Source organism: Marmota monax, unplaced genomic scaffold (assembly GCF_021218885.2).
Source record: "Marmota monax isolate L192 unplaced genomic scaffold, Marmota_monax_Labrador192_F-V1.1 WCK01_AAM20220418_F8-fsc00343, whole genome shotgun sequence".
In the NCBI taxonomy this organism is placed as follows: Eukaryota; Metazoa; Chordata; class Mammalia; order Rodentia; family Sciuridae; genus Marmota; species Marmota monax.
The window spans coordinates 918,935-941,284 of record NW_026694892.1 but is presented as its reverse complement, the minus strand read 5'-3'; the positions used below and the strand labels follow the sequence as shown (position 1 = coordinate 941,284).

The following is a 22,350-nucleotide window of genomic DNA, read 5'->3' as shown; positions in this document are numbered from 1 at the left end:
AGAGAGAGAGTTTTTTAATATTTATTATCAGTGGACACAACATCTTTATTTTATTTGTATGTGGTGCTGAGGATCAAACCCAGCGCCCTGGGCATGCCAGTCAAGTGCGTTACCGCTTGAGCCACATCCCCAGCCTCCTTATAAACATATTTTAAGAAAATTTTATTAACCATAAATTTGATTATGAGCTCCTTTAGGAATTTGCACCAAGTTAAGAATTCTCCCTATGTATAGAACAACATTTTTTAAAAAGAGGTTTAAAGACTCACAGATCTGTTGATAAACGATTTCTATTACAAACTTCCTGTTCAGAATTCTTAGGTTAGCAGGAATAAGAAGATATAAAAGATAAGTCAGACTGTGTTTGCTATCTGGACTAATTTCCAATAAAGTAGAGCCCAAAAGAGTTCATGGGCTAACATCTAGTAGTAGACTAACCCAGATTTAAAAGGTCATGATTTCCTCACTGGAGCACAGCCACCCCACTGTGAAACTCTGAGACCAGTGACCCACTACTATGGGTGACAGAGCAGAGAGAGCCTCAGTCTGGGGAGCTGCATCTCCTGCGTACCCAGCCATCTATGGGTGAGGATGCAGAGGTGACTCACTCTTGTCCCCAACAGGACCTGTAGGTACCAGAAGCCCAAGAACAATCTCCAGGAAGGCTGAGTCGCAGAACAAGCTGGAACCTCAGAATACATCCATGATTGAGGGAGGGCCATGCAATGAGTTGGACTCTAAGAAAATAAGAGCTGGGATAAATGAATAGATGCTCTCTAGGAGATAACAAAACACAAATGCCTAGTCACAGTGTTTATCTTTTCCTTTCAAGTAAAAATTGATGGAAGGGGTTATTAAAAAGAGGAAAATAACACTTAAAACTCTCTGAAAGAAAAAATAGTCTAGCTTGTATAAGAAAAATTTAAACTCTAGAATATATTTGGGGCATGTCTGGTGCTGAATGATTATGAGGATGAAGTCACAGAATCCTCTCTGGTGTCTTGGGAAATTCACGCAGAGTAGGGAAAGGGTCAGTTTTCGAAGCGGGGATGTGATAACAATACCCTGCCATAAATTCCAGGAAACTACTCAGCAGTACACCAATGTCCAGCAAATTCTAAAATCCTTAAAACAATATATTATATTTTAGTAAAATATCATGGAATAGAAAAAGCCAAAGTAGGGTTCACCTCCCTCAATAAATTATGTTCTACAAGTCAATTCAATTTTTTTCTTAAAAAATGCAAAAGATAAGGGGATTTGAGCTGCTAATATGTTCATTTCAACCAAGTATTCAAAAGGTAACTAATGAAAATGTAGTTAAAAAAAAAGTGATGTGGTGGAATCATCACTGTCTGAAAGCCACTCTCAAAGGCTGCTCATTAATGTAGCAATAGGAGCTCCCTGGTGGCATCATTTAGACTATGTCTTTGTCTCTGATTCACTTTTCTTAGACAATGCTTTGATCCACTTGTCAAATATTTAAATGACAAAACCCAGTATGGAAACCTTATGCAACAATAACAAAGTGCAGATTCTGAGCCATCTTCAGTGGAGCAGGGCCTAGCTTCCAGGTGAGGATTAGTCCCTCCAATAGATTGGAGGAAGAAGGCATTCTTAGATTTCATCCTCCAATGCAGGGATGCTGATCAAAGGGGGTGGTGATCCTGCTGTGCTTTTCGCAGTGCTGACCACATCAGATGCTCAGTGCAGAGCCTCTTTCCCCAATTCCCCTAAACCCCACATTGCCAATTTTAATAGAGAGAGCTGGCTGGATATCATGTTTTACAAGGAACAAAGAGTGATCTGGTCTTTTGTAGTGGAGGCATATGCGGACCAAAATGGTTATTTTCGGCTATTATGAAGTCTGTCATGTGGAAAAGAAAAGCAATCTGTTACATGTTGTTCTATAATATAGAGTTTGAACCAGTACTTTTAAGTTAAGACAATTTTTTGTTCACTCCCAGAACAAGTTTTATGGCAATTAAAGCTACCCCCAAATTTGACTCACATGCTGCTATTGCTTATATGTCAGTTGCAAAGATACTTTCAATACTGTGATTTTATTTGCTTCTTAACAAAGTTAGATAACTGAAGGTAGCACTTGATTTTTGCCCCAGAAGAGACAACAAAGGAGAAAATGTAGATAAGTTGTGTATATGAGTGGGGGCAGGGGTTGATTCTTCTGTGTAGTAATTTATTTCAGACAGATATTGACAGTTTGAAGAAATGAGACGTCACAGTTTCTCTCTTGGTAATTATTTTGGTTTAACTTAATTCTTTTATACAGCAAGTATTTTAGAACAATTGTTTTATGGCTCTCATCTCCAGCATGTGCTCAAATAATTTTCATCAAGTCCAAATTACGATGCAGACTGATATAGAGTAAAGTTTCTGAGATACTATATGATTTTATATGTAATATTCCAAATATTTTCCAAAATAAGAGAATGTAGTTTTTAGCCCAGGAATACATTCCAGTATCACAGATTTCTTTTGAAAAGGAAAGTTTAACTAAGATAGTAACCATCTTGAGGCCCTGACATCTCACATCATTTAAGTCTCACTAGTTAACATATTAAGAAAAGCTTAGTAGGAGCCTGCCGGCATGGTACAAACACCACCCTAATTGGAGTAGTGACAGAGCAGAGTCGCCTCCCGTGCCAGGAACAGGCCCAGCGTCCTGCAGGCGGGGTAGTCACGACACCCCAATTGGAGTAGGGGCAGAGCAGAGCCTCCACCAGTGCCCGAAAGGTGGGCAGATCTGCGACCGACCAGCGGGACAGGCCCAGTGGCCTGCCGGTATGAGAGACACGTCACCCCATTTGGATTAGGGGCAGAGTAGAGCCGCCGCCCGTGCCTGCAGGGTAGGCAAACCTGCAACCGACCGGCGGATCAGGCCCGGTGGCCTGCCGGCGTGGTACACTGTCACCCCAATTAGAGTAGGGGCAGAACAGAGCCGCTGCCAGCTCCCAGAACAGGCCCAGTGACCTGCCGGCGTGGTAGCCACGACACCCCAATTGGAATAAGGAGAGAGCAGAGCCGCCGCCCGCACCTGCAGGAAAGATACGCAAGCAGTATGAAAAGACAAGGAAAGAAAGGACCACAAGCAATGCAGGTCAACACAACTTTAGAAGAGGTAACAGCTGCAGCAGATGGAATGTCAGATAAAGAATTCAGGATATACATGCTTCAGATGATCTGGAGTATCAAGGAAGACATTAAACAGCAAAATCAGACAATGAAAGATCACTTCGACAACGAATTACGCAAACAAATCCAGGAAGCAAAGGATCAACTATACAGGGAGATAGAGGTTATAAAAAACAAGCAATCAGAAATCCTAGAAATGCAGGAAGCAATAAACCAACTTAAAAACTCAATGGAGAATACTACCAGCAGAGTAGAACACTTAGAAGATAGAACATCAGACAATGAAGACAAAGTATTTCAACTGGAAAAGAACATAGACAGCTCAGCAAGACTGTTAAGAAGCCATGAGCAGAACATCCAAGAAATATGGGATAACATTAAGAGACCAAACTTAAGAGTCATTGGGATACAGGAAGGTACAGAGCTCCAAACCAAAGGAATGAGCAGTCTATTCAATGAAATAATACAAGAAAACTTCCCAGACTTGAAGAATGAGACAGAATCCCAAATCCTAGAAGCCTACAGGACGCCGAATGTGCAAAATCATAAGAGATCCACACCTAGACACATTATAATGAAGATGCCCAACATACAGAATAAGGAGAGAATTTTAAAAGCTACAAGAGAAAGGAAGCAGATTACATTTAGGGGTAAGCCAATCAGGATAACAGCTGATCTTTCAACACAGACTCTGAAAGCTAGAAGATCCTGGAATAACATATTTCAAACACTGAAAGAAAATGGGTTCCAACCAAGAATTGTGTATCCAGCGCAATTAAGCTTCAGGATGGAGGATGAAATTAAAACCTTCCACGATAAACAAAAGTTTAAAGAATTCACAGCTAGAAAACCATCTCTTCAAAACATCCTCGCCAAAGCATTACAGGAAGAGGAAATGGAAAATAACAATGAAAACCAACAGTGGGAGGTAGGACAGTAAAGGGGGGGCGGAAATAATCAAAGAGGAAAACAAACAATGTTTAGTAACAGAAATAAACAAATATGGCTGGAAGAACAACCCATATCTCAATAATAACCCTAAATGTTAATGGCTTAAACTCACCAATTAAGAGACACAGGCTAGTAGAATGGATCACAAAACAAGACCCAACAATATGCTGCCTACAGGAGACGCATTTGATAGGAAAAGACATACATAGGCTGAAGGTGAAAGGTTGGGAAAAATCATATCACTCATATGGACTTCGGAAACAAGCAGGCGTGTCCATACTCATATCAAATAAAATAGATTTCAAGCCAAAGTTAATCAAAAGAGATAAAGAGGGACACTACATACTGCTTAAGGGAACCATACACCAACAAGACATAACAATCATAAATATTTATGCCCCAAACAATGGTGCAGCTATGTTCGTCAAACAAACTCTTCTCAAGTTTAAGAGTCTAATAGACCACCACACCATAATCATGGGAGACTTCAACACACCTCTCTCGCCACTGGACAGATCTTCCAAACAAAAGTTGAATAAGGAAACTATAGAACTCAATAACACTATTAATAACCTAGACCTAATTGACATATATAGAGTATACCACCCAACATCAAGCAGTTACACTTTTTTCTCAGCAGCACATGGATCCTTCTCAAAAATAGATCATATATTATGTCACAGGGCAACTCTTAGACAATATAAAGAGTAGAGATAATACCATGCATCTTATCTGATCATAATGGAATGAAACTGAAAATCAACGATAAAAGAAGGAAGGAAAAAGCATACATCACTTGGAGAATGAACAATAGGTTACTGAATGATCAATGGGTTATAGAAGACATCAAGAAGGAAATTAAAAAATTCTTAGAGATAAATGAAAACACAGACACAACATATCGGAATCTATGGGACACATTGAAAGCAGTTCTAAGAGGAAAATTCATTGCTTGGAGTTCATTCCTTAAAAAAAGAAAAAACCAACAAATAAATGATCTCATACTTCATCTCAAAATCCTAGAAAAAGACGAGCAAAACAACAGCAAAAGAAGTAGAAGGCAAGAAATAATGAAAATCAGAGCTGAAATTAATGAAATCGAAACAAAAGAAACAATTGAAAAAATTGACAAAACTGAAAGTTGGTTCTTTGAAAAAATAAACAAAATCGACAGAGCCTTAGCGATGCTAGCGAAGAGAAGAAGAGAGAGAACTCAAATTACTAGCATACGGGATGAAAAAGGCAATATTACAACAGACACTTCAGAAATACAGAAGATAATCAAAAACTATTTTGAATCCTTATACTCCAATAAATTAGAAGATAGTGAAGGCATAGATAAATTTCTTAAGTCATATGATCTGCCCAGATTGAGTCAGGAGGATATAGAAAACCTAAACAGACCAATATCAATTGAGGAAATAGAAGAAACCATAAAAAGACTACCAACTAAGAAAAGCCCAGGTCCGGATGGGTATACAGCAGAATTTTACAAAACCTTTAAAGAAGAACTAATACCAATACTTTTCAAGCTACTTCAGGAAATAGAAAAGGAGGGAGAACTTCCAAATTCATTCTATGAGGCCAACATCACCCTGATACCTAAACCAGACAAAGACATTTCAAAGAAAGAAAACTACAGACCAATATCTCTAATGAACCTAGATGCAAAAATCCTCAATAAAATTCTGGCGAATCGGATACAAAAACATATCAAAAAAATTGTACACCATGATCAAGTAGGATTCATCCCTGGGATGCAAGGCTGGTTCAATATACAGAAATCAATAAATGTTATTCACCACATCAATAGACTTAAAAATAAGAACCATATGATCATCTCGATAGATGCGGAAAAAGCATTCGACAAAGTACAGCATCCCTTTATGTTCAAAACTCTAGAAAAACTAGGGATAACAGGAACATACCTCAATATTGTAAAAGCAATCTATGCTAAGCCTCAGGCTAGCATCATTCTGAATGGAGAAAAACTGAAGGCATTCCCTCTAAAATCTGGAACAAGACAGGGATGCCCTCTCTCTCCACTTCTGTTCAACATAGTTCTCGAAACACTGGCCAGAGCAATTAGACAGACGAAAGAAATTAAAGGCATAAAAATAGGAAAAGAAGAACTTAAATTATCACTATTTGCAGATGATATGATTCTATACCTAGCAGACCCAAAAGGCTCTACAAAGAAACTATTAGAGCTAATAAATGAATTCAGCAAAGTGGCAGGATATAAAATCAACACGCATAAATCAAAGGCATTCCTGTATATCAGCGACAAATCCTCTGAAATGGAAATGAGGACAACCACTCCATTCACAATATCTTCAAAAAAAATTAAATACTTGGGAATCAACCTAACAAAAGAGGTGAAAGACTTATACAATGAAAACTACAGAACCCTAAAGAGAGAAATAGAAGAAGATCTTAGAAGATGGAAAAATATACCCTGTTCATGGATAGGCAGAACTAACATCATCAAAATGGCGATATTACCAAAGTTCTCTATAGGTTTAATGCAATGCCAATCAAAATCCCAATGGCATTTCTTGTAGAAATAGAGAAAGCAATCATGAAATTCATATGGAAAAATAAAAGACCCAGAATAGCAAAAGCAATGCTAAGCAAGAAGTGTGAATGAGGCGGTATAGCGATACCAGACTTCAAACTATACTACAGAGCAACAGTAACAAAAACAGCATGGTACTGGTACCAAAACAGGCGGGTGGACCAATGGTACAGAATAGAGGACACAGAAACCAATCCACAAAACTACAACTATCTTATATTTGATAAAGGGGCTAAAAGCATGCAATGGAGGAAGGATAGCATCTTCAACAAATGGTGCTGGGAAAACTGGAAATCCATATGCAACAAAATGAAACTGAATCCCTTTCTCTCGCCATGCACAAAAGTGAATTCAAAATGGATCAAGGAGCTTGATATCAAATCAGAGACACGCCGTCTGATAGAAGAAAAAGTTGGCTACGATCTACAGTCGGTGGGGTCGGGCTCCAAATTCCTCAATAGGACACCCATAGCACAAAAGTTAATAACTAGAATCAACAAATGGGACTTACTCAAACTAAAAAGTTTTTTCTCAGCAAAAGAAACAATAAGAGAGGTAAATAGGGAGCCTACACCCTGGGAACAAATCTTTACTCCTCACACTTCAGATAGAGCCCTAATATCCAGAGTATACAAAAAACTCAAAAAATTAGACAATAAGAGAACAAACAACCTCATCAACAAATGGGCCAAGGACCTGAACAGACACTTCTCAGAGAAGGGTATACATATGCGAAAAAATGCTCACCATCACTAGCAATCAGAGAAATGCAAATTAAAACCACGCTAGGATACCATCTCACTCCAATAAGAATGGCAGCCATTATGAAGTCAAACAACAACAAGTGCTGGCGAGGATGTGGGGAAAAGGGTACACTTGTACATTGCTGGTGGGACTGCAGATTGGTGCAGCCAATTTGGAAAGCAGTATGGAGATTTCTTGGAAAGCTGGGAATGGAGCCACCATTTGACCCAGCTATTCCCCTTCTCGGTCTATTCCCTAAAGACCTAAAAAGAGCATGCTACAGGGACACTGCTACATCGATGTTCATAGCAGCACAGTTCACAATAGCAAGACTGTGGAACCAACCTAGATGCCATCTTCAATAGATGAATGGATAAAAAAAATGTGGCATTTATACACAATGGAGTATTACTCTGCATTAAAAAATGACAACATCATAGAATTTACAGGGAAATGGATGGCATTAGAGCAGATTATGCTAAGTGAAGCTAGCCAATCCCTAAAAAACAAATGCCAAATGTCTTCTTTGATATAAGGAGAGTAACTAAGAACAGAGTAGGGACGAAGAGCATGAGAAGAAGATTAACATTAAACAGGGATGAGAGGTGGGAGGGAAAGGGAGAGAGAAGGGAAAATGCATGGTAATGGAAGGAGACCCTCAGGGTTATACAGTGGAGGGGGTAGAGAGAGAGGAGGGGAGGGGAGGGGAGAGGTGGGGAGGGGGGAGGGTGGATGATGGGAAAGGCAGCGGAGCACAACAGACACTAGTATGGAAATTTGTAAATCAATGGATGTGTAACTGATGTGATTCTGCAATCTGTGTATGGGGTGAAGGTGGGAGTTCATAACCCACTTGAATCAAAGTGTGGAATATGATATGTCAAGAAATTTGTAATGTTTTGAACAACCCACAATAAAAAATTAAAAAAAAAAAACTTATTTGATCTAAAAACGATCTCAAACTAACTTTAAATGAACCACATTACTATGTTGACCTATACTGAGGAGGAAAATTAATATTTGTCAACAATAAAGCATTCCAAAGTGTGAAGGTTAAAACAAAGCAATAAAAAATGCTCTTCAAAACAAAAAAAAAAAGAAAATGTGGTATGTATACACAATGGAATTTTATTCATCCATAAAGAAGAATGAAATTATAGCATTTGCAGGAAAATGGATGAAACTTGAGAGCATTCTGTTAAGTTAAATAAACCAGACTCATAAAATCAGAAATCATATGTTTTCTCTCATCTATTAAAACTGGAGAGGAAAGAGGAAAAGAAAGGTTGGGGAAGAGTCATGAAAATCTAAGGGAGACAGGTAGAGTAGAAGAAGAGGACTAGGGAGAAGGAAGAGAGGAGGGGAAAGGAAAATACTTAAGAAGTATATTTACCAAATTATATTGTTATATTGTTTGCATGTATGAATATGTAACAATGAATCCCACTATTTTGTATAGTTATAGTAAGCCAATAAAAACTGTGGGAAAAGAATACTATCCATATTTCATTTTTTGCAGATTTATCCAGTCAACAAATATTGGTTCCTAGTTGTCAATATTCTGAGTATGTGCACAGGCATATGTGTGTCTTTGTGTGTTTGTGTATTTCTCTTTTTTATATATTTTTAGCTGTTAATGGACTTTATTTTATTTATTTATATGCAATGCTGAGAATCAAACCCAGTGCTTCACACATGCTTGGCAAGTGCTCTACCACTGAGCCACAACCCCAGCTCATGTGTATTTCTGTCCTTGTAAATTAACTGAATAAAATCTTTGACTTCTTTAAAAAAAAAAAAAAAAGAAAAGCTTAGTCATTTAAAGGTACTGAAGTATTTCAGGTTTAACAGTCACTATAAGAAAACAGTGATGTGTTTACCTTCAGTGTACAGAGAACACACAAGGACTCTGGATGTATGAAGCTTATGGGAAAGGCTATGATTTAAAATAAGTAGCTTCTCTGCTGATATTTGGAGCTATCATTCGAAGTGCCAGTTTCCTTTAGTATGGTGTGCAATACAATGACACCATTTTGCTGCAACAGAAGGAAGTAGAAGAAAGTTGGCCATGAATGAAACTCAGTTTTAAGACTGTGGGAGATAAAATGAAGAAAATGAGAGGTTTCATTTTAGGGACAGGGTGGATTTTTAGATGTAGATCTCATCAGAAACTCACAGGAACTGCTTCCAGGGCTCAGTATTTAGCAATACTCCTTCTTACTCAGTTTTGGCATGTTCAGAAATTAATCCTGTGCCAGACTCATGTATGGTCAGCTCTGAAAGTTTGATAAAGGTGTCAACTCTTTGTTGCTCTACCTGGAAGAGGAGGATCAGACTTCCACCTTTCACATTGTTGGGGTATGTGTGGAGGAGTAGAGGACACTGTGGAAGTGACAGCATAGTGCCTACTATGAATATGCATTCTGTACATGAAACTTTCAGATTTTATCTTTATGCCTTATTTTTATGTAGAGCACTGGTGGCTTTTCATATTCTCATTATTTTTCAATTCTCACTATAACAAATAAGCATTATTTCTTTTTTTAAAATAATTTTTTAGTTATAGATGGACACAATATCTTTATTTTACTTATTTATTTTTATGTGGTGCTAAGGATTAAACCCATTGCCTCACACATGCTAGGAAAGCACTCCACCACTGAGTCACAACCCCAGCCCCAAGCATTATTTCTTAACGATGAGACACAGAACAGAGAAGTGTCCCATTGCAGGAAGAGGTGGTGGGGGATGTCAGCTGATTTGCCCCAGGTCCCAAAGCTGGAAGGTCAGGCTCCTAACCAACGTACACAGTGCTCTTTCCATTACGTTCAGGGTCATTAGAAGCCTCAGGAAGAGCGCTTTGTCTATTGGAGACCATGAGATATATTACATGAAGTTTATTTTTGTTAACTATGTACAGAAAAACTTTACCAGGCCAGTAAAATTGCATCCATAATTCAGTCATTATAAAAATAAATGTAGGAAAATAAATATAAATTTCCACTCTGTTTTTCAGATATGCAACACTTCCATGGATGTATCTGATGTCCAGAATCTTCTCCAGTTCAGATGTGGCTTTCATCTCCTACATCTCATTGAACTTTATCTTTGGTCTGTGTACCATGCTAATGACCACCATGCCCCGGATCCTGGCCATCATCTCCAAAGCCCAGGTCAGTCAGTGGCAATGTGTCATTTCTGAAGGCATGAGTGAAAGGAGAACAGGGATGCATGTGTCTTTTGTTGTTTTTCCTACTGCAATTCAATGGAAATGTGCTAGTATCCACTGCCTTCAAATTCCAGAAAAAGAAATGCATTCTAATTTAAAAACCCATCTGTAGCATTATAAGAGCCATGTGCTGGGTTGGTGATAATTGAACAAAGGATGCACAGTTGCAACTGTTCCAAAAGCCAAGGCAGATCTATGAATACGGTCACTGCTGCATACCTGGTGTCTTTCTTAGAGATCGTTCAATGGTGAATTACTGATTAATGATGGATGAGTGAATGCACTGATAAGTGCCTTGTCACAATGTCACCATGGCAGTGGTTGGACATTACAGTGTAGGATGGGCCACAGCAACTGACCCTACTTTCAGATCATAACACATCTGTATGGATTCTGCCTTCTCTCCTATATCCCCTAGTACTGATTTAGTTTTTACTAAATGAATAAAAAACAGTAAATTCTACTAAGAAATAGAAAAATGCTTCTCTTCATTAGGCCATTCCCATTAGCAAGGACCTTTTAGGGTACTTTTCAAACATCCAAATTGGTGTCTAGGTCAAGCTGAATGCTTTCTGTAGACACACTCCAATTGTTCCTTGCCATTCCCCTTCTCTCCTGTCTCTCCTTACTCTTGGCCTGTGCTTCAAGCCATCTGACAGCCCATGTATGACCAATGGGTGTAGACTTCGGACTTTGTGCTCTATTTTGACCCTATATTTTAATCCTTTTTGTTTCTGCACTCTTTTCTCACCTCTGATCACACTGTTCCCTTCTGGCTTCCTGCTGTTCACATGAGCTTTGATTTCTCATTTGTTCCCAGGGTTTGACTAATGCTTAGTTTGAGGAAATCACCTGAGAAAGGTACAGAGCTCCCCGTTGAAGGATGTGCTGTTGGTATCATTCCCAATGACACAAGAACTGATGCCTACCTGATCAGGCGGCTTTACTCCTCATGACTGGATCAGACTTAGCAGACTCTTGAATGATGGCCAATATTATTTTTTATTATTGTGCCTCATGTTTGTGCAGAAGCAGTGAAGTATGTAAATATCCATTACACATTCAATGAGGGGAATGATCTATTTCAGTGATTTTTTTACAGATCTGGTTTGACAGTAATCTGTGTTAATATGTCTAGCCTTTAAATAGAAAGCTTTCAGAACAATTAATTGGCATTAGCTTGAGAAGAATATTGAAATCAGCAGAAGCAGAATACAATTTTCCTCCCCCTCTATCAGTTTGTAATATGACATGTGCCATCAGGAATACATAGGAATTGTGGTAAAAAATAAATCCGACCCAAAATAAACAATCCCAAAGGTGAGAAACTCAGAATTCAGGTCAATTCTAGGGGACAAGATAATAGAGGAAACTAGCCAGGAACATTTTCATCCATTAAAGTCTAAAAGCATGGCAGGTAGAAACACATTGTTACTTCCAATTATAAACATCATTGCCTCCCTAAAGAAAATGCTAGCTAATAGATACTATTTTTGCAAAAATAAAATTTGTCTAAATCAATTGGTAATAAGTAACAAGAACAATTTTATTACATTTTCTTATGTCTTTCTTTTCCTTTGCTCTTTATTTTGATATTCTCTGTCTTAAAAACTCACAATTATTCAAGTATTGATTTCTAAGAAAAGTATTCATTTGTAAGTCATGGAACAATATGATCTTACAGATTTAATGAAAGAAACCAAAAAAAAAAAAAAAAAAAAGCAACTGACTTCTCAGGTCAGTCATAAGATCTAATATAACCTGTATGTATTAGTCAGCTTTTTGTTGCTTTGACCAAAATACCTGACAAGAAGAACTGAGAGGAGGAAAAGTTTATTTTGAGGTCATGGTTTTCAGACCTTGGGCAGGTGACTCCATTGCTCTGGGGCCAAGGTAAAGCAGAATATTATGGCAGATTGGCTTGGTGGAAGGGCAATATCTGTTCTTGGCGTCCAGGAAGCGGAGATAGAAAGGGGAAAGGCCATTAGGGAAGATGAACCCTTTCATGGCAGAATCCATCCTCAGTGGGTACTAAGGTGGTACCAGTTCCCACCTCCTCCAGCCATGCCCTACAGTTAACATCCACTTAGCCCATCCAAACTAGAATGGATTGGTTAGGTGTAGCTCTCAGAACCCAGGCATTTCACCTTCCAACATTGCTGTATTAACACAGGAGCTTTTGAGGGACACCTCATATCAAAACCATAATATCATATTAACCATCATGCATATAAACTATAGTGTTGATGTGATATTTTTTCATTGTTATCAAATCGTAGTTGATAAAATTATGCTTTTAGTTTCTAGTGCAAGGAAGTTTAGGATCTCTCTCTCTCCTACTGGTAAGGATTCCTGTTGGGGCCAGAAGGATGTTGGTGGAACTAAAAATAATGGTGCTTGTTTCTGGGTAGACTGGTCATGTGATCAGTCTCTACATATCCTAAATGGAACACTGTGTGTGGATCCTTTGTCCATGAATGCAGCTACAACCCCTCAAATGCGTGGACTCTCTATTAACTCAGTGTTCATACTTCTTTGTTCATACTTGTATGGAGATGATTGTGAATTCCTTAAAATGAGATATAAAGTCATCACCATTAGTATATCATTTCCTTAATTACCTACCAATTCCTGCGTTAAAACCTACACTCTTCTGCTGTTCCTATACTAACACTAATAATATAAAATCTTTTCATGAGGTACATTAATTGATCCAGGGATATAGTTTTATGAAAAGTGGAATTAATAAGCTCCTTTAGGACTGATCAAAATTTATAACTAGTAGCAGTCAAGAAAAAACTAAGAAAGAATTAAATGAAGCTTTTGTACTTTCTTCATGTCTACATGCAAAAGACAATAAATCATATTATGATAGTAAATGCCTTAAAAAGTTGTTATTAAATTTGCTGTAGCTCAAAAACACATTATTTAAGGCTATACTTAGCTTAATTAAGTGTTTAGTTTGCATTGTAAGGGAAAAACTGTATATTATCTAGTGAGAAATATGCATTGACAATTATGTAAGTTTATTTTTAAATATATATTATAATATATATATATATATATATATATATATATATATATATATATTATATCATATGAACATATTGTGATGATTTTCCCTGACTTATAAAATAAACTTGTTCATTTTTAGATAGAGTAGTGAAAGACTGTAAAATATAAGTCTAATTCTTCATTGTATTTGCAGGGTTTGGTAGTTCCAGTTAATGTGTTCTTTCTGGGTTAAATACTTTCAGATATCTTTACTGAGTCTAAATGTCAACTGAACAGACCAGCATTTTGGTGAATTTTCTCCAAAGGCTATGCTCCTTAGTGGAAAGACCTTGTTCTTTGGATTAGAAAGGTCAGGATCAATTCCTGGCCCTAATGAGTGTGGCTTGCATATTTTAATCACCATTTGAGACTGTTTCTTCAGTGGTAACTGAAGAAATCTTGTATATTTATTGAGAGAATGAAATATGATAAAGTCCAATGAAGCTGAAAGCATATAACAATTTGCCAAAAGCATTTAGTGGACAATTGATTTAACAGTATAATAAGTTTAATCTCATTTAAAAGTAAAATTAGCATTTACCAGATAGTAACGAGAAGAACAGAATGTATGAGAGATTTAAAATTTTTAGATATATTCTGTTTTAAAATTGTGTTCAGATATACAGTCTATCTTATTTGATTTATTTTCTCTGGGATCTTTTTGACCTCTTATACATGTTTTTGTGGCACCACTCAATTTTGTGTTTAATAATGATGATGCATATATTTAATGTTTATTGTGTGTTAAGAATTGACTAGACATTTGGCATATTATTTAAGTGTTCACAGTCACAAGTTCCTAATATTTCCAACTCACTGAAACTTTCATGTCATCTTTGGACTACTAATATTACCCATGTGTCTTAGTTTGCTCCTACTGCTGTAACAAAAACCATAGCTTAAACAGTAGAACATATTTCCAATAGCTCTAGATACTGAGAAGTCCAAGATCAAGGGGACTTTAGACTTGGTTCTTCATTGAACCCTGTGACTTTTAGATGGCTACATTCTCATTGTGTCCTGAAAGGGTGGAGAGAGAGAGAGAGAGAGCGAGCATTGTTGTCCCTTGATGTTCTCATAGTATATTAATTCCATTTTGAAAGCTCCACCCTCATGACTTCATCTATACCTAACTACCTCTCAAAGGCCCCATGTCTAACAGTGTCACATTGACAGTGTTGACAATGTTCAAAGTATGAATTTGAGAGTAGCACAAATATTCAGTCCATAACATTCTGCTCTTGGGCCCCCAAAGTTCAAATCTTTGTCCCATGCAAAATATACTCATTCCATCTCACCAACCCTAAAGTCTTAACTTATTGCAGCATCCACTCTAAAATCTAAGGTCCAAAGTATCATTTATAAATACCACCTGAATCAGGTATGGGTGAAACTGAAAGTTATATTTCATCCTGAGGCAATTTTGTTTCGAACCCTGAGCCCTTGAAACCAAATAAGTTATGTGCTTCCAAAATATAATGGTGAGACAGCCATATGATAGGCATTCCTATTCTAAAGGAGAGAAAAGAAATAAAGGTGTCATGGGTTGCAAGCAGGTAAAGCCAAGCAAGGCAAATACCATTGTATCCAAAATCTGAATAGTAAACTTCTTTAGTTTGACAGCTGTGTGAGGATGCTCCTGAGTAGTTGGGATAGGGAAACCTGGGACACAGCTCCAACAAAGGAGGAAAATAAGTTATGGATACATTATCAAAGAGAAATAGCTTTTAATTTTATTGTTTGTTTCTTCTCTGTGCAGAATTTACAGAATATCTATGATGTCCTCAAGTGGGTCTTCACTATTTTCCCTCAATTCTGCTTGGGTCAAGGACTGATAGAACTCTGTTATAACCAGATCAAATATGACCTGACCCACAACTTCGGCATTGATTCCTATGTGAGTCCCTTTGAGATGGACTTCCTGGGCTGGATCTTTGTGGTATTGGCCTCTCAGGGCACAATTCTTCTCCTCTTGAGGATCCTACTGCACTGGGACCTTCTGCAGTGGTCAAGGTGTGTGTGTTCTGAAGGGCTTTGCCTCTCATGGCAGTGACTTTTGAATAAAGAAAGGGAGAAAAAAAAGTCCAGCCTGGAGGTTGCAAGATAAGAAAAGTGTCTGATCAGTATTATGCATGGTTATAATAAGTTAAGATATTATGTTTCTTTTTTTATTTTGATTCATGTTGAGTCACCAACACCAGGAAAAGGGAATTTCAAAAGATAAAGTGCCAACTGGTGAGATAATCGTTCCAATTATTTAGTTGTCTCCGTGTATTTTCCACTTTGAAATTGCTCAATTTCCTTGTTACTTTGTAGTTCCTCAGGTGAATTTGGTTGATACCGTAAAGTAATTTATTTTATGACTAAATGCCATTAACTCTTGGAAGCAGGAAAGTATGAAAATTCAGCAGAGATAACTGCATGGCCTTCACCCAATCTAGTTCCTTCTATTGCTGTGTTCTCATCTTTGTTAAGTTAGAATACAAGTCAGTGCCATGCACAGTTTAGATAGATGTATAGACATGTATTTTAGTCTATATACATGCACAGAGACAAACACACATACGCATACACCCACTTTGCAAAGAAGTCAAGATTATTGTCAGATAATACATTTGAGATACATAGGGAAGAAATGTACTTTCTTGTGCAGGTCCTCAATGATGCATCTCCTCCTGCATGACCTGAATCCATTGACCTGCTCTTTCCCAGTGCTATTTCCCTCTGACTTCTGCTTAAGGGAGAGATTCATTTTGGAGAAGTTGTTAAGATCCTGTTACTGGAGAACCTATTAATATTATAAAGGCTAACTAACATTATTAATATTTTATGGTGATTTTCATATATGTATGTTTTCCTTTTCAGTCATTTCATGATGCATTTTCTCACATATCCCATGTGAGCTGCTAACGTAGAGAACCATTTTGATTACAAGTTCCAAAGCTCTTTTGAATTTGGCCATAATCACTCTGGAATCTGCAGATTTGTAAAAACTGACTCAATTTGAAGTAGAGTGCTGTACAAATACAGTTTGTGCTGTGATATCCTTTAACAGTACAGTCTGTTTTAAAACCTGTAATGTAGACCCCACCCCCCTTTGGCAGAATTTCAGCTGCTTCATCCTCCTATATTATCAAAAGATTGTTTTTTAAAAGAAAAGACATTCTGGATTGGGGATACGGCCAGTGGTAGAGCACTTGCTTCACCTGGTATGAGGCTCTGGGTTACACACACACACACATGCACGCACACACACACACACACAACCTCTGGATTCTGTTTATTTTGTAAAGTGTAAGTATTAGTTGAACCTTATTTTAGAATTTTGTCTTTAATTGGGCCCAGTGACACACACCTGTAATCCCAGCAATTCGGGAGGCTGAGGCAAGTTCAAATATAGCCTCAGCAACTAAGTGAGACCTTAAGCAATGTAGTGAGACCCTGTGTCAAAATTTAAAAAAAACAATTTTGTCTTTAATATTCACAGTAGATAGTCAATTTTGTTGTTTTATATCTGCATAAATGTCACAGAGCAAATAAATTTAATCTAATTTAGATATCAGTTGCTTGATGCTCCTTTATAGATATCTGTCAAAATAGTTCAATGACTGTGAGATGCTGTCATTTTTGTCATTTAAATCCAGATCTAATGGGGTCACTAATTATTATTTAAAAGGCACATTCCAAGGTTCTTAACAAGCACCTCTAACTCTGGTGCTCATGTCTGGTAAAGCTATCTGTGATCCTTCGCCATCACCACAGAGATGTTTGCCTCATATTACCTGCACCTGTCTGATTTAACATCCAACACCTCTTCCTGCCTCTGCTCAGCTCCCAAAATACTTTGACCCATCTCAGCATTTCTATAACATCCTTTTTTTAAAAATCTATGGGGCACCTCTGTAGTATTTATATCAATTATCTCTGCTTAATTACAAGCATATAGGAAAATTATACATGCCATAGTTGAATCTTGGAAGAGAATAAGACCATGCGCTCTAAATAGGAACAGAATAGACTTGACTTTCCCCATTCTGAGCAGTGCATCTGTCACTAGAACCTTGGTGCTAGATGTTGAGTGTGGAGGCCGCCTCACTGCTGTCATCACACCCTGGCTCCATTCCGCAACCCCTGGTTGTCTGCTAAGAATTCAGGTCTTGGTTAGCATCCAGCTGTAGCCCAACATCATCCAGGTTGGGTGAGTTTGGGGATTTCTTTCCTGCTTTCTTTTTTTTTTTTTTTCTGGAGATGGGGTGTGCTCTCTGTGTCCTTTGTGCTGGCTGAGTCAGAATAGCCATGTGGTCCAGATATTAGGTATGCTGGAGCATCTGCAAATTTCTGCTATATCTAGTGTCCATCTGGATCTTTCTTCTTTGATAAAGACACCATTTATTGTGATTTTCAGTTGGAAGATGTCTGAGGGTCACATTGCTGAGTGCAGTTGAATGAATTAGGATTGTGGATTGTTGGAAGGGGGGGGCCCAACAAGAAGTAATCTTCGTCACTTGTTCTCCAGCCACCAGAATTAGTTGTGAAGATTAAACAGTTGTGCACATCTGTGTCCCTTCCTGGTACCCTGAGATAAGTAACTCTGGGTTGAGACCCAGGAGGTATCTGTAAAGTACCACAGGTTGTGTGGAGATCATCTGGAGACAGGATGGCATAATGATGGCTTGATCCTTTAGAGTAGGAAAAGGCCTTTGAAGGGCAAAGCAGATCAAGAAACAGACCTTCACCTGGGACAGGGAAATGACATTCAAGCAGGAAAGTATAATTTTGTGGATTTTTAGAAACTGTGCACACCCATGTAACCCCCTCTCAGATTAATTGAATATATTTAACACCTTTGATATTCCTTCCTCATCAATAATTGCCTTCTGGGTAACTGATTTTCTTATTTTTATATGCATTGATTCATTTTTCATGCTTTAGAATGTTATTTAATGATATAATATACACTCCTGAATGTCTAGCTATCAATCATCAAAGATAAGTGTGAAATATATTATATTTTTGCCAAAAGGTGATTTCAGGTCTGGGAAAAAAATACAAAAAAAAGAGTTAAGATGACTGAGGACTGGCAGTGGATATTTTCATTGAGTTTTAATAGCTTCTTATTTTAAAATAGTTTGAGAATTGCAAGGTTGCAAAATTAAGCTCCTATTACCTTTCACCCATTTTCCTCCATAACAATATGATAACATATTCCATAAAAATATTGCCCTGTGAAAAGCAGGAAATTAGTGTTAGTATAATATTTACTCAGTGGTCTGTACCTATTTAATCATTAAAATATAGGCATATTACAGTTTACAGGGGAAATTGAAATTTACTTGAAAATTAAAATGCATCAGATTGAAAACCATAAAGAAAAGAGAGCAGCTTAGATTTAGAGAGAAATGGTTAGAAATTGATAATTAAATTTGTATTCATCTGGAAAATACTTATTGAATACTTTTTGCAAGATGTTGTATGATGTGCTAGCAATACAATCCTTATATGCAATCCAACTTAAACTATAAACTTATAGTATTTGGATGTTTTAATAATTTATTTTATTAAATGAGCTATTTCCTATAAAAGTTGATATAGTTTGATGGCATTTTTTTGCATTTAGTAAGGTCTGGATTTACTTTATTATTCATAAAATTAAAAACTATTTATAGTTGAGTATCAATCTATTTCAGTATCTTTTAGTAGCATGTATATTTCCTTCAAATTAGGGAATGAAAATTAACTCTTGCTGGGAATCAGTAAGCAGGATGTCAAGATTAAGGTGTTTTGGTTGAAGGTGATATAGATATCTGAAGGTGTTTTCTCTTGTTTTCATAATCTCTCTTATAGAATATCCCAATATAATTTCCTAAGTGTGAATTGACTCTGACTTTATCTTTCCAGGGGTCATTCTTCTCTCCAAGGCACAGTCAAGTCTTCCAAGGATATAGATGTTGAAAAGGAAGAAATGAGGGTGCTTGAAGGAAGGACCAGTGGAGACATCCTTGTGTTAAACAGCCTCAGTAAAAGTTATGGAAGCTTTTTTAAGAAGACTATGGCTGTGCAAGATATTAGTTTAGGCATATCAAGAGGAGAGGTAGCAAAGCTTCTCTTTTTGTCCTTTTCTGTTGTGAACCTGTATAATTCTAATTGCTGACCTGCTTGTGATATTCTCAGAATAGCTGAAATCATGGCTATATTCAACCTTTAAATTTCAGGAATTTTCACAATCATAGGTGAAAAACCAAAAAGAGGGTCAATTGGCTCTTTCCATAGTGCAATCACTGTTGATTGATAACATTTGTTTTATTTCATAATTTTTTAAATTTTATGTTACTCAGTAGTTTTAAGTATGGTTTGGACTACGGTATGTCTTTTTAAAAAAAATTAGTTGTAGATAGACACAGTACCTTTAATTTATTTATCATTATGTGGTACTGAGAATCGAACCCAGTGCCTCACACATGTTAGGCAAGCCCTGTACCACTGAGCTCCACCCCCAGCTCTGGGATATCATTTTATTAAGTGAAAGTATATTATAGTTAATAAAGGAAACTGCTTTTTACTCTCACTTTGACTTCAATACTTTTTAAGTGTACAGTTAAGCCCAACTAATAAAATGCTACTCTGGAAAACCAAATAATATTTTTCATACACCATTGCAATAGCTGCAAAATTTTTTCATGGCTATGGCATTAATTCTAGGAGAAATCTTTAATCAGAACTGACAGAAGCCATATAAATTGTACCTGATTTGTACTTAATGCATAAAGGGAAATCAATTCTGGAAATGATTACCTTTAATTAACTGTTAAAAATAAAAGAGCACCTTGCATGCATATTGTTCCAAGCTCCTGAGAATTTCAAAGTAGGCTATATTGTTATCTGATTGGCACCCATTCCCTGCCTGTGAGAGGAGAATAGACATTTCAGATATGAGTATTCTGAGGGTGAAAAAGGCAAAGAGCACAGCCTAAAGCATTCTGGGAGTATCCTTATACCAAAGACTATGATTTCTGGTAGAAAAGGAAAAATGGTAAAGATGTGTCTATTTATAGCTATTCTTTCTACTACTTTAAGACTGGCTCTGCAGTCTTACCTATTTTATTTGAACATTTTTCACCCTTGTTTTGAAATTAATTAAAATCAATATTAATTTGCTGCTACCTCTCTATGGTAGGTTTAAGCTAAGGAGTAAGTGAAAAACTTGAAAATCTTCATAAGAATGATGATTTATGTATCTGATATGAGATGCCATATAAATTTGACTTTTTGTTAGTCAACTTTTTGTTACTGCAATAAAACAGGGGAGATAATTAACTTATAAGAGAGGAGATGTTTATTTGGGCTCACAGTTCTGTAGGTTTCAGTCTATGACTCATTGACCCCTAACTTTGGGCCTGAGTTGGCTTAATTACATCATGGCAGGAGCTCATAGAGAATAAAGATCATTCAACTCATGGCCAAGTGCAAAAGAAGGAGAAATAGAAGGGAACAGGGTCCAAACATCCCCTTCAAGGGCACACACACAATGACCTGACACTATCCACTAGGCCCCACTTCCTAACAGACTGCACCTCTTCCAAATAGCACCAAGGACTAGAGACCAAACCTTCAACATGTAGGCTTTTGGAGACATTCAAGATGAGAATTATTATAAGTTTTATATGCTAAGCTTTTATGAGCATTACAGTTTAGTCACCCAGTTGGGAAGTACTTTGTAAAAGCCTTCAGAAAATAGAAATGACTGAGATATGCTCCTGTGCCTTTAGAAATAACTAACTGGGTAGAAAACCAAAGATCATAAACACACACAGTGTTACACAACAGCATAAGCTTTGTCCCAAGGCAGGATAGGATTAGAAGATATATGAGTGGTAGTGTCTATAGTGCTTTATATCTTAAAGAATATGCAAGGAGAGGAGAAGGACAGTTGCATGGTGAGAGCTTTATTTCAAAGGTAGCTTTATGGCTAAGCCTTTAAACAGAGATACCATCTGGTTGGCCTGGTGGTGGTGTGCCTTGGAGCACCCAGCTAAGGCCTGACCAACATCAATGACATGGGACAGGCCTGGACTGAAATAAAACCATATTTCAGATATGGGTAATTGGGAGAAATATGTTAATTAAAGCAGGTGGCAACTCAGACAGTGGCATTCAGAGGCCTGATGTAGAATTCTGTGATAGCTGGGTGTGGCATGCTGACAGAAATCCAGAAGCAGTCACTTTCTAAGATCCCAGAAGCCAGGAAGCCAGTATATGAAAATAGATAGAATCACTGATTCATTCAAAAACTGTCTGGGAAGGAGATGGACAAGAATCAGATTCTCAGGCACCATGTTGAATTCTCAAACAGAGTATACCTGGAGGCACAAGACTACATCTAGAAAAAAGAACCAGAAGGCCAATTTTTACATGGAATATATGATAGGATTGGACCAAGAAATAAGTTGATTGAGTGTTAAGAGCATAAAACTAAGGGTCATCTTCTGAGTGTCAGTATTTGCATTGAGCTAGGAAAGAATTTGTAACCTCTTCAGTACTCTTCAAGGAAGGTATATAGCTACAAGCAATATACATATGGAGAGTGAAAAATGAAATTAAAAAAAAATCATTTTAGAATATACAGAAATGAATATCAAGAGCA

The 22,350-nt window shown here is 37.3% G+C and overlaps 1 protein-coding gene across 1 annotated transcript in view; it reads left to right on the top strand.

Annotated features, from left to right (window-relative positions):
• The window catches only part of LOC124080802 (ATP-binding cassette sub-family A member 13-like), a gene marked incomplete at its 5' end in the record, with an annotated part of 211,536 nt that overhangs the window by 90,504 nt on the left and 98,682 nt on the right, over positions 1-22,350 (top strand). Inside the window, 3 exons of the mRNA XM_058573465.1 lie at positions 10,443-10,599; positions 15,469-15,722; positions 19,608-19,800. Of these exons, the coding sequence (XP_058429448.1) occupies positions 10,443-10,599; positions 15,469-15,722; positions 19,608-19,800 (604 nt within the window). The remainder of the gene's footprint in view (positions 1-10,442; positions 10,600-15,468; positions 15,723-19,607; positions 19,801-22,350) is intronic.